The 12888-nt window shown below is 38.0% G+C and overlaps 1 protein-coding gene across 1 annotated transcript in view; it reads right to left on the reverse strand.

Annotated features, from left to right (window-relative positions):
* Positions 1 to 12888, reverse strand: part of LOC126841507 (transcription factor Sox-6) — a 32386-nt gene that overhangs the window by 2415 nt on the left and 17083 nt on the right. The window contains exons 3-4 of the mRNA XM_050578050.1: positions 1568 to 1717; positions 101 to 551 (exon numbers count right to left, since the gene is read on the reverse strand). Of these exons, the coding sequence (XP_050434007.1) occupies positions 101 to 551; positions 1568 to 1717 (601 nt within the window). The remainder of the gene's footprint in view (positions 1 to 100; positions 552 to 1567; positions 1718 to 12888) is intronic.

Consider the following 12888-nt stretch of genomic DNA (forward strand, 5'->3'; position numbering starts at 1 on the left):
AAAAGTCTTAATAATACGTTTTGAACTGCTACAAGCTAACTGTCACTGTATTTTGGGACTAACTATTGACATTGCGGAGTTGCATTTAACATAGGCTTACCAGAAGAATGCGGTGGTATGCCGGCGTACGGCATAAAGCCTCTGGGCACTGGAATCGGTGGAGGCAGAAGCTTAGGAGTGGCAGCGGCCGGTGGACTGACCAGACCCTGGCCCGACCCGGATCGCCTATTGGCAGACCCCGGGGTAGTGGCCGATGGCGACGTCGAGTTCCAACTCATGGGCGGTGTACTTCTGGGTGGAAACATATTGGAAGCCAACTGCTGCTGTTGTTGCTGCTGCTGATGGTGGTGCTGGTGCTGTTGATGGTGCTGCGAAGGCTGTGGGGTGGGCGATTTACGTTTGGTCAAGTTCAAGGGAGTGTCCGGGTCCGACGCTGTTGCATTTTGTTGCTGCTGTTGTGACACCACCGACGATTCCTGTTGCATGGAACACGGGCTGGCCGAAGACGAGGACGGTGGTCTGGCATTGGGCCATACTGGCGTCGGTATAGTCTGTCGGAAGATAGATGAAAAAAAAAACACATTAAAATCCGGTCGTATAAGAGAAACTCCAGGCCAGATTGTCACCAAAAAGTTACAAGCAACTTTAGAACTAGTGGAGACACTACTGGAGTCAATAGGTATGGATTGTACACAAATTTTAGCAAAGAATATGCTTTTGAGATGATCAATTTGCCTTAAAAGCGTCATGAAATTCACAAACTAGGTTTGTTTTAGATTAGATTTGGTTAGGTTGAGTTTCGATATTGACTATCAGTATCGAGGAATTCGATAAACCCTATCCTAGTTGAGGAATGAATTCACTGGATTGATGAAAATCCATGAATGCAATTGAATGCAGGGAGTTCTCATAGCGAACCGGTCCACAAGATTTGATCACATATGACTTGCTGCAAGAAATCAAACTTATGGCTTCGACACCGAGCTGTTGCTGTGCATTGGCGTTATCTGTATAAAGAAACCGAATATTCGCGGTCCATAGTGTATAAGATATTTGTATTTTATTGATATCAAGTGTTTCGCTATCACAAGTGTTATTGAGAATTGATATATTTTCTGAAGAACCTCCCTCGCGAAAAATGTCAAAGTTATGCTACAAACAACACCGAACCAATAAAACGTGCACTTGAACGACAAACAATAGGGTTTCGAGCCACTCGTACGCGAAATGATGATTATTATTATTACTCATGGTATTGTTTAGTATTATACTATTATCGACCACTTGTACCGTCCCGTTTTAATCGGTATTAAAATACAGTCGCAGTGTAAAAATAAACTACTCCGGCAAGACCAGATAAGATATATAATGCTTATAAATAACACCATTGTATAGCTGTTAACAGAAAAAAAAAACGATCATCCTCTTAATATGTGCTACACACGTCATACGGCCACTATTTACCTTAAGGAGACAATTGGTATAGGCAATTCCCGTACTTGGGACTGACTAGGATTTTATATATATATAATATAATAAGTGTATCTTTATATTAAGATGTACTCACGTTGCAGTTGGTCGAGGCCGTCGTGGTGGACGTTTGATGCTGTTGCTGACCGCCTTGAGACAAACCGCGGATCTGATCCAACAGTGGCAAGAAGAAAAGCGACTGAGGATGCGTTAGGCCGGGCAATCCCTTCAGGTGATTGAACTGATTCTGTCGGACAAACAATATTATAGTATGATTAAATACACTAATTGTATTCTACGCGCCTTAAACTTATGACTTGATGTATGACAAGAATAAAACCCAGCATCGTATATTTTATACCGTCAGATTGTTTTAATTAGCCGAACCTCGATGACGCATTTTTTTATAATTAATATAGCTATTCTAATATTATAAAAAATAAACCAGCGTGCAGCATCCTGTGCGAAATGCGAATGGGGAAAAAAAAATTGAGTGGCAGCAAAAAAATGTCGACATGTGCTAATAAAATAACAACAGTGTCAACCCTCTCGCCCCTTGTTCCGGCTTCCGGAAACACGTGTTGGTTTCCATCTACGCACAGGCAACAACTATATTATAGTGTTATGAATCATTCGATTATTATAACCGCAGACTATAGTGTGTAACTGTGCTGCTGCTACCCGTCGGTCGCCCACTCGTTGGCAAAAATAAAAATTTGCCAAAAAAAAAAAAAAATCACTCTAACAAACTACTTCCGTGCAAAATAATGATTCGGATATAATCGCATCTCTCGGTGTGCCATGTGTGTAACCGTCGTCTCCATTGTATAGAATGTAAAGACACTTTTTTTTAAATAAAATATACAAAAATTAGATGGCAAACCGACCGGAAAAATGTAGAGTAAACGACGACGACGACGGAAGTAAATCATCATGTTTTGTTTGCTTCCCCAGAAGAAGGGGTACGAGACTAGAGAAAAATACACGGTTAAAAGAAGAAGAAAAAAACAGTGGTCGACATTAAGACAAAGTGCGAAAACGTGGCAACGGTCCAGTACTTAAAATACAATAATAATAATAATAATAATACCGGCAGTGTGTGTATCAGTCAGTCGGTGAACCTCGTCGGCGAGGGAGAAGAAGAGCACATAAGGCAACTGTCCAATTCGTTAGGACTTATTATTATTTATTAGATTGTTTAACGCCGCCTCTCTCTGTTTCCGTCTATTTCTCTCGGTCGGCATGTTTTACATATTATTAGGTATTATTATTATTATATAGTCACATTCACGTTGACGACCGGTATGATACATGTTATAAGACAATCCGATTGTAAACCAAACAAATATACTTCAGTTTTGCAAATTCTTATTCGAATAAGAGTTACAAAAAATATTCGCATAATTTGTTTACAATTGATTCGATTAAACTAATTTGAAAGTTATTCGAATAATTTGTTTAAAATTGATTCTATTTAATTAATTTGAAAATTATTCGATTAAATTTGTTTACAATTGATTCGAATTAGTTATTTTGAAAATTATTCGAATAATTATTAAATTTGAAAAAGTTATTCGAATAACTTTTACTCGAATAATGTGTTATCTAGATGATTATTTGGACAATGTCTCTCATTCGAATGCATAACAGCTTATAATTAACTCAACATATTTGATGCAGAACAGCTCTCTGACTACAATAACATTTTTATATTCTTATATAAAAATCATTGTCTTGAGATGTGTGTTGTTATTGGACCGGCAACGTTATCCGCCTATCGCTGCGATTTTTCTTTTTTCTCGGTCATCTCATACTTTTGCACCATCGTGCAAAACGAAGACTTAAGTGGTTTCTTTTTTTTTTTTATTTCTTTTTTTTCCGTCGACAAAAGCCGGTGCGGTACACGACGCTGCTGACTTATTCATGTTGCGCGCTTCCGCTTTGGCCGGATGTAAAGAGAGAAAGAAAAGCTATTAAATAATTCTTTTTTTCCGCGGAGAGACTTGGCCGAAATTTTTGGCGAAAACCAAAAGGTTTTCTTTTTTTATTAATTTATTATTTGCCGGGGTGCGGTCACATTTATGAATATAAAGTGCCCGGCCTCCAACCGAATCACGTCACAACACTCAGCAGCAGCAGTAGCCCTTGTGCCCTTTTATTCCTTTTCACTGTGTACTTTGTTTTTTTTTTTTTACAATATTTCACCGTTAATATATTGTATATTTTTTAAATTAAACCAAACCACGGGCTGGCGGCGCGACGGGAAAATAAAAAATCATTACCTAACCGGTATAATACAGAGTTGTTTAAAATATATGTTAATTAATGTACATAACCCTGTTTGTGTACATCTTTATTTAGGCGTTATGAACTTGTCCGGTTGGTTGTTTCGCTTGAAGAAGAACACATGTACAACCGAAACGTTCGAGACACGACAGGTTAGGTTGTCCGGTAGTGGAAACAGCGGAAAAAAACAAAATTCCTGCCAAACTACATGGCAGAGATTTAATGTAATAATATTATAATACAAATTGTTGTGACGCAAATATTATAATTATCCAGGGCGATTCATTAAGGATAATAATACACGCAGATAAAAAAAAAAGACTATATTCCACCCTTATTCCTAGTCATCGGTTTTAAACTTTAATGACTTTAAAAGTAATCATCCACTGGTTATCGACCAGTGAAATTTTTCAGCAAATTATTCTTAATTAAATATGCACGTTTATTCGAATAAAAAAATTATTCCAATAATTATTTTTCAATTTATGCTTGTTTTATACATTTTGTAAATGTAGTATGTACCTATGTATCGCTTATAAACTGTTTAAAATATTATTCGAATAATTCGAGAATGACGTAGCAGCAACTACATAGCGCAGACAAGGCGTTTAACATTAATTATTTAAATAATCATTTCGTTTTTAATTGGTTTGTGTTATCTTTGGCTAATATTAAATTCAGCGTTCCAGACGATGATGATGATGAGCGGCGGTGCAAACGGCCGGTTGTCACTGTCCTCGTGCAGCAAATAATATTCACTGAACTAAAATAACAAACCTATGCCAGAGGAGAGGGTCGATTGTCGTAAGAATGTCTTTTCACGATTGAACACAATGCGAATAATAAATGTTTGTTGTTTATTAAATACACACGGCTAGGGCAGAGCAGCAGCGATGGCATAACATGCTCACACGGGCACCTAAAAAACAAGGGGGGGGGGGGCAAACATCTCTGGGGCAATCGAAATACAAAAAACAAAAAAACAAAAAAAACCCCAGAGAGATATGTACAATAAATTTTTTTGTATGTATATATTTATATACACATTATAAAGAAACGACGCTGATTCGTGATGTGCACACGCCGCGGACTCAGACTATATATAATATTGACAATATACTTCAAAGAGAAACTGTGTGTAACCCTTGTGCGTGGTTTACCGAATGCAAACAATGAGACCACGTTCTAATTATTCCCTATTATGTTTGGTTTGTACACTTTTTTTTTTTCCCCCTCGCCGATGACGCAATATTTGTTTTAGATTATTATTATTATTGTCGTGCCTGCCTCCCCCCCCCTCTGCCCTACCCAGACGACAAGATTGTTGCGGATTAGAAATCATTTTTCTGCTACCCCAAAAATGTCGAAAATCCCGCCGTAACACACCTCCCCCTGTGCCTGCTGCCCTTCTTTTCTTAATCCTCGGCCAATATAACCCACGACTCATCGCCGTCATCACGGGGGCACGTGTCGCCGTTTTTCGATCGCTATCGACGCCACAAAGCACGTGCTTCCATTTTGCCCTATTATGTCCGCGGCGGAGACAAGGGATGAGACTATCTCGATTAGCCGGACTTAAGCAGCAGCAGCAGCAGAGGTTCGGTCCCCGCGCACTCGAAGAGATATTATAATACGGCCATAAATCACAATACTATAAAATATTAACCATCACATATGATTGCGACACCCAATTAAAACGCCTAACGTGGCCTCTTCGTGGGCTAAAGTGTGTAAAAAGTTTACCCCTTGCCCTTGAAAACCGAGAAAAACACACGAAAAATACAAATATTCATATAGTTTAGTGCCGCTTGCTATGTGAAAGTTAGTCAACGGGTATCTCAAAAATATAATATTTGTATTATGTTAATAATTATGATATGGTAGCAGATTATTGTATATAGATCAATTTATCGATATTTGTATTTCTACCATCATAATATTGTCAAAAATAATCGAAAAGGTAAATTAAAATGACAAAGCGATATTCGGACACACGCTGTTAATTACTACCTACCGCACGGCGGATATAATATTATGATTGCTCCTATACATGTTTAATCAACGCATAGTGAGACCGAATACAAAGCAGGTATTAATTATATTATGCGTTATGATACAGCGAGGATGAGAAGGTTTCAAGGGGTTGGTATAGCAACCCGATGACCGCTTGTAATATATACATTATTAAACAATGGCCCGTATTGTTAATATTATTATACTTGCTGTTTAATGTAAAACATTTCAACGGCGCGCAATAACAATAATGATCCTTTTTATCTGTTTTTTTGGCATACGTCGTTCGAGGGGCGTTTGTTGTTTACCCTTCACCGTGCCAATATGTCTAAACGCTGCACATTGGAAAAGAAAAGAAAGCGATGACCGTCCCTCGTCATTAGCCTTTGCTTGTTGTTTTGTTGTCCGGCCAAATGACAGACAACAAGCCCCGCGCGTGGATCGCCGCCTCTATCCACGTTTGATACGATTACAAGTGTATGGAAAAAAATAAATAAATAAACAAAAGGGGTTGTAACATGCAGCCGGTTAGCATTAGCGGTAATTAGTATACGACTCCAACTCGGCCCTGTCTCTCGTTTACACCGTGACAACATTTTTACAAATGTCTAAAAGTAGCGCCCAGACTAGGGAGACGAACACATACTGTAATCATACGGTATCCGAGGGATTTTCAAGAAAAACTAGTTTTTTTCTAATTGGACAATCCCCGGCAGTTACACCACACAAACTCGACACGAGTCGATTCCGGTTTGCGCCACCCGTCAATTATTATTACCACCGCAAAGCATATTATTATGTACCTATATGTATACTATACCACCACCACCTTTGGATGCTAAAAAAAGGGCGTTTTGGCTGGATATTTTTTATTATAATGAGAGAGAAAGAACAGAAACAATCGTCGAAAGTGGCGGCGGCGGCGCGGCGTTGAACCCTTATGATTAAGGCGAAACGTTTCAATAATAATAACGTTGTACCGCCCCTCTCGCCCTCCCCTCGAGCACAAAACAAGTGGATAAGTCACAATGGCGAACGCCCACACAAAGAGTTTTCACTTTAGAAAAATAAAAAATTAATACACTACACGGCGAATGATGAATAATAATAATAGTGTGACACGGTCGTCCCCGTCGATAGGCGGTTAGAAGTGTCGAGACGACGACGGCGGCGGCGGCGGGAAGAGTGTTTTTTAAGTGTGTCGCGGTTTTTTTTAATAACAACGCCAGTATTTCAAAGAATTATTATTTTATTTTATTTTTTTAATGAGGCTTAACTCCCCCGCCAGCTCAATAGCGGCGGCGGCGGCGGTCTTATCACGACAAACAAAAAAAGCCACAAACACCAATCACACAATATAATGTTTTGTTGTAAATTATCAATAATAATGAACGAAAACCGTACACCGCGTCGGCCATACTTGCGAATTTAAATATATATATATATATATGATAGCTGGCAGAAAAATACATATTACAGTATACTAATTACACTAGCCGAAAATCGATGAGAAAAATATAACCAAAAATAAAGACTCGACTTTGGGTTTTAACGGGACAAGGCAGACTTACGGATTTGTCTATAATATTATCAATAGAAAAAGATATGACAAATTCATTTAACGTAAACAAATAGTACTATATAAACCCGTTTGTAGAACAAGATGGACGTTTAACTTTGTGTATAAAATACCTGTAAATTGTAATAATTAAAAAGGTTAATAAACTAAGTGCTAAACGTTAAATTATTATACACCATCCTTGCTAAAAAAAAAAAAAAACCATTAACTTTATGGATTTAAATACCTACCGGGAAAAATGTAGAGCTTAACTACCCTCAATTGTTTTATGTTATATTGCGGTATGTCAAAAATCATTAAGAGGACGTCAACCCCCCCCCCCATATTTATTAAGTAGTTGGACATAGGTAATTTTTTGGGAAAATCTTAATTTAAAATGATGTGTAATATTATTAGTTCAGTAATTAGGACTTTTAATTTATTCACAGGGATTATATCTAGATAAAACACTCGAATGCAAAACTATTATTTTTAAATCTTTGTAACTGTCTCTCGCCGTCTTATCTTTTTCATTAAAGGTATAGGTGTTTTTTTTATCTTTAAAAAATCACTTCGGAAGGTACTTTTATCATCCGCTCGGTATGTAAGCACATGTTTTTACCGTTGAAAATCAACGATGAGTAGACGTCCTCTTGACGACTTTGCCCCACTACAAGCTTTGTATTCCTGTGAAGTAACCCCCAGACGGTGTAAGTGTATATATTTATATATATATATATATATATATATATATATATATGGCAAAAAGGCCGTCAAAGTGGACATATGCTATGAAACATCAGAAGCCGACACACTCGAAATGGACAAATGAAAAATTCATAATAAAATAATGCTTTTGGGCGGTTTTCTCCTGCTGACGGGAGATTAAGTCTCCTTCGGTTGACGTCGACTCTGCCATGTCGGTGGTCAAAGTGCGTGTGACGGTTGGTCGCGAAAAATCCGGAAACCTTTTAACGTCCACCGCAAGCAATAAGACTTATATAAAAACACCGACCGTATAAGAGCCAGCAGAGGAGTTGTTCTGTTAATCCTCTATATAATATCTTTATTTCACCGGCCCTATCCCGCCGTGTACCGTCGTTGTTGTTGTTGTTGTCATCATTCGACAATAACCATATGGGCCAAGACCCAGAAGAAAAAAAAAACCATAACGCACACGATATGTATACAGAGAGCTGTACACGGTGCAGAACCGTCGCCACTCCTCCCACAGCTCATTTGGCAGCTGGGATAACGCGAGCATATCCTGTTGTAGCCGGGCCAGTACAGTTGACCTTTTGTTTTGTCAAACGCCGAGCAGACAGGAAACAACATCCAACATCCATTTGTAACCACCAAACGTTCTTTGTCAAATATATACCTAACTCTCAGTCGCGCTCTTGAAACAACGGTAACGTTTCAAAAATCGACACCCCCCCCCCCCGTGTAACTGTACAACTGTGGAGTCAATTAGGTCTCTACAGAGTTTCTTATTTTTTATTTTAAACGACGGGGCGGGTTTTCGGGGAGATAATATTATAACAATACGTGTAGTAAAGTAACAAAGTCGATTTCGGTGGTCAAACGATTTGTGAACGTTCCGATGTTTGGCTAGAATACTATAACAAATATATATATATATATGTTATTAGGAGGTATAATATATAAGACTATTGTGAGAGTATATAGAAAAGACAAAGACGACCATTGAGTGTGAAAGTGACGCCAAAAAAAAAAAAAACGTTATAATGACATACACAATGTCTATTGTAGGACACTGAAAATAAAATTGTTCCTCCCGCCTGTGTCTTGAATACACATTATACGTATATTACATAATAGCGTAACGCTTGTGTGATGCATAAGGCGAGAGAAAAAAATGGACCATAGTGTTACGAGCCGAGTTATGTAAAAAAAAAAAAAAAACGTATTAAGACTATATTATAATATAGTATACAATATATATTATACACGGTGGATAACAGAAATAAGACAGAATCTTCTTCTTCTCAACGCGAGCATAATGCGCTCGTCTGTGGAAAATATGAATTATGACAACTTCGACTTGTTCTAGTTGTTTTCTTCTTAATCGTAAATACGGATTAACGGCTTCCTAAACTGTGCATTACAAATTAATGATCTCGTTAAAAATTTCTTTTAACCCGTTCGCGTATGTATGTGGCGGCTATTATTAAAACAGCAGCGGTCGCCGCCGCACTAACAGCAGATAATAATGATAATATATTAGAATATTACTCTTTGGACAGTGCGCGCCACCCACACGTTTTCAACATTTAGAGCTTTGTTCAACCAGGCATTTTTTTTTTACATTAAACAGCAAAGGTAAAAAACAGATACATATATTGTTTCTATATACGTTCATGCTAACGTGAGTTGGCTTTCTTGATATTATACAGCTTTTCCAAAAAAGGTCTAAAATTAGTTTTTTGTTTAAATAAAGATAAAAAAAAAAATGTTTAAGCCCTCATTTCGGTTTTAATAGCCGAGTTATTATAAAAATCTCGTCGAGGCGACACAGATAAATGACTTTCAGATAATATAAGTAACTCTCCTATCGGATAATTTTTGGACAGTTTTTTCTCGAACATTTTTTTTCTCCAAATCTCTGTCAACGGTGCTGTGATAGTGTGAAAAGTAATTTAACTACCAGGAAAAAAAAAAGAGTCTTAATTATTACTCAACTAATAAATGAAAACCACCAGATGGCAATCATTAGGTAGGCTATAGGTAGGTACGGGTTTTTGTTTTTGTAAATTTTTATTTTTTATTTTTATGTTAATCGATTCGCAAAATCAAAAAGGAGGTTTACCGTGTAGCCAATTTTTCCATTTTCCCAAAATACAACATAACGGTGGTAAACATATACAGACATATGAAAAAAGGACGTGGCCTTTGTGGTGACGCGGCCAATATATAACATATAATCCTCGGCGGCGGCGCGTTTTTCGAGGGTAGATTTTCTCATTATATTCTTTGCCGCACACCGAGTCCTGTGGGATTTCTTGTGTCCCTTCTCCTCCTCCTTCCCCTGAGAGATTTCACGTATTCTCTCACACGTACAGATTAACGCCACCACCACCACCACCACCACCACTGTGTGTACCTCGCCCACCTATTTGCTTTTCGTCGCTGAACCGACACAAATGTACAGTGACAGAAAAATATTATATATATATATATATATTAATACATCTGTATGTGTATGTATGTATGTATGTACGACGGTATCATCATCTGCTCGCCCGGACCATATTATATACAATGACAAGACTACTTTCGACGGTTTGTTCCACTCTATCAACGCTGCAATATCGATGGCAATTATATTACATTAAGTTACATTACAAACGCCGCGGGTGACGTTGTCGCAGTGGCCGACAAATATAATATACGAAGAAGAAGGGGAGAGAATGAGAAAAAATTAAAAAAAAAAAAAATTCCAGCTATATCGTATCCAACGGCCGAGATCTTATACAGCCAAGAGTGTCCTCTTGAATGGTACTTTTATGTGTTTTGTGTAAACATGTATATTAATTCTCCATACAACAGAATTCGCTGTACATACACATCATATTGTTCTTTGCTCGTCCATAACGCGGGGAGACTATGGTACATGTTTTATATTATAGATTTTAGGACCAATATATGACGGCGACGGCGGAATCCGCGTCAGGTCTGAAAACATATTGCAAACAGATTGCATTGGTACGAGGGGGAAAGGAAATAAAGAAGAAAAAAAAGTGTCAACGGGGAAAAAACACAACGCTATAGTCCTGGTGCACTACTATATACAAATGCCCGGGGCACGGTGATTTATAGCGGTCACCGAGGGTGTCTAGCCGGGATCAGAGTGTTTTACAAGGTCAACAAGAGAGTAACCCCCGAGCATTCAAATTACCTACATCCTATAAGATCGGTCGAAAAACAAAAGTATTTCGTTGCCTTTTTCCTGAACACAGTTTAAGAAGGCAAAAGACACACGTTTTTGCAAACATCTACCTTTGCTGTGTGTGATGACACAGTTGAGTTGTTATCATATTTACAGAGCCGTTTTAATTGGTCACGAACAGTCGTGAAAAAGCTGGCGCGAGAAGTTGAATGGAAAAAAAAATTAAGGGCACGCGGTCTGCTGTTTTTAAACGTTTTAGACAAAAAAATAAGACGTTTTTTTTTTTTTTTTAATTGCAGCTTATATACAAATTAACCGGTAAATTAAATATTGCCTATACAAAACTACTCAAAAAACAGACCGCGTGGCCACGTTATTATACCGTGATGGATAAATTATTGTTAACTTGGGACATTTTAATAGCGTTTATTTATATTTGTACCTACACATGTAACAGTTTTTACAGAGCTTTTTTTTTCGTTCGTTTCTAATTTTCGTCGACGAAATCCGACACCCGGACTTAATGCAAAATCGACACGTAGCAGGTGGGATACACAATAAACTATAGAGTAGTGATGTCTCGGTAAGTCTACATAGAGAAGTCATACAGCGTTATTATTGTATATAAATAAAAAAAAATGCTGTTGTGTGCTTGCGGGCCATGTTCAGCGTTGACGGGCGCTGACAACGGTGGCGGGCACGGCTGTCAGCGGCGTTATAGTGCGCTCGGTGAAACTGTATACACGTTATTATGTATCGGATGCGGGAAATGGAAATGGGGGAAAAAAAAAAAAAGACAAGAAAATAAGAAGACAAGTCGTACACAGCTACCGTGTACTCGGGACGGGCAAAAGGAAGACGGTACACCACACGCGATATTACTATTTGTTATAATGATAATACACGGTTGATCGATTGATGTCTTACACCCGTTCCTCCTCCTCCTTGTTGACGACGGCCTGTATTACTATCATTATTATATTCTAGGAGTCTGGTGGACGGGGAAATTAATTATCAAAACGGCGACACACGTGGAACGCGGCGGATAAGACTCGCAGACGGAAAGAACACACGTTTATATAAAATTAAATTAAGAAAAAAAAAAGACAGCGGTAAAGTCGTCTTCTCGTTTGTGTGTAGGTAGTACACACACACACACACAATATTATAATAATGAATAAGAAGACTTGGGGGATATTAATGGCGAGACGTCCGTTGCAGCTGTGCCCGGGTAAAAGAAGCTATATAAGATGGGATAGACAATATTAAGTAGTACACACACACTCATAAGACCGTTTTTTGAACATTTTCAAAAGTCAAGGTGGCAAAATTGGAGTTTGTCCAGGTGGAAATTTGTCCATCATTTTTTTAAATGATCAGACGAAGGAGGCTTGGGATACTTATAGAACTTTATTTTAGCGCCGGCCACTATGTTTTACTTACAACTCTATTGTAGGACTTTATAATATAGACAATTTACTGTGTACAAATATGACGTGTATAGTTCATTGAATAACGTAAGGCGAACTCGATTACTATTGACCCACGCCGGCTGATCTGAATAAAAGAAACAGTAGGTATATAATCTCTTTAATTTGTAACGCGGTGGTGATAATATAATTTGGAAAACTACGATTTTGCGGACTTTGGA

Source organism: Adelges cooleyi, unplaced genomic scaffold (assembly GCF_023614345.1).
Source record: "Adelges cooleyi isolate 19-005CV unplaced genomic scaffold, UGA_ACOO_1.1 ACOO_flye_CR_arks_rails_tigmint_CR_PRNA_384, whole genome shotgun sequence".
In the NCBI taxonomy this organism is placed as follows: Eukaryota; Metazoa; Arthropoda; class Insecta; order Hemiptera; family Adelgidae; genus Adelges; species Adelges cooleyi.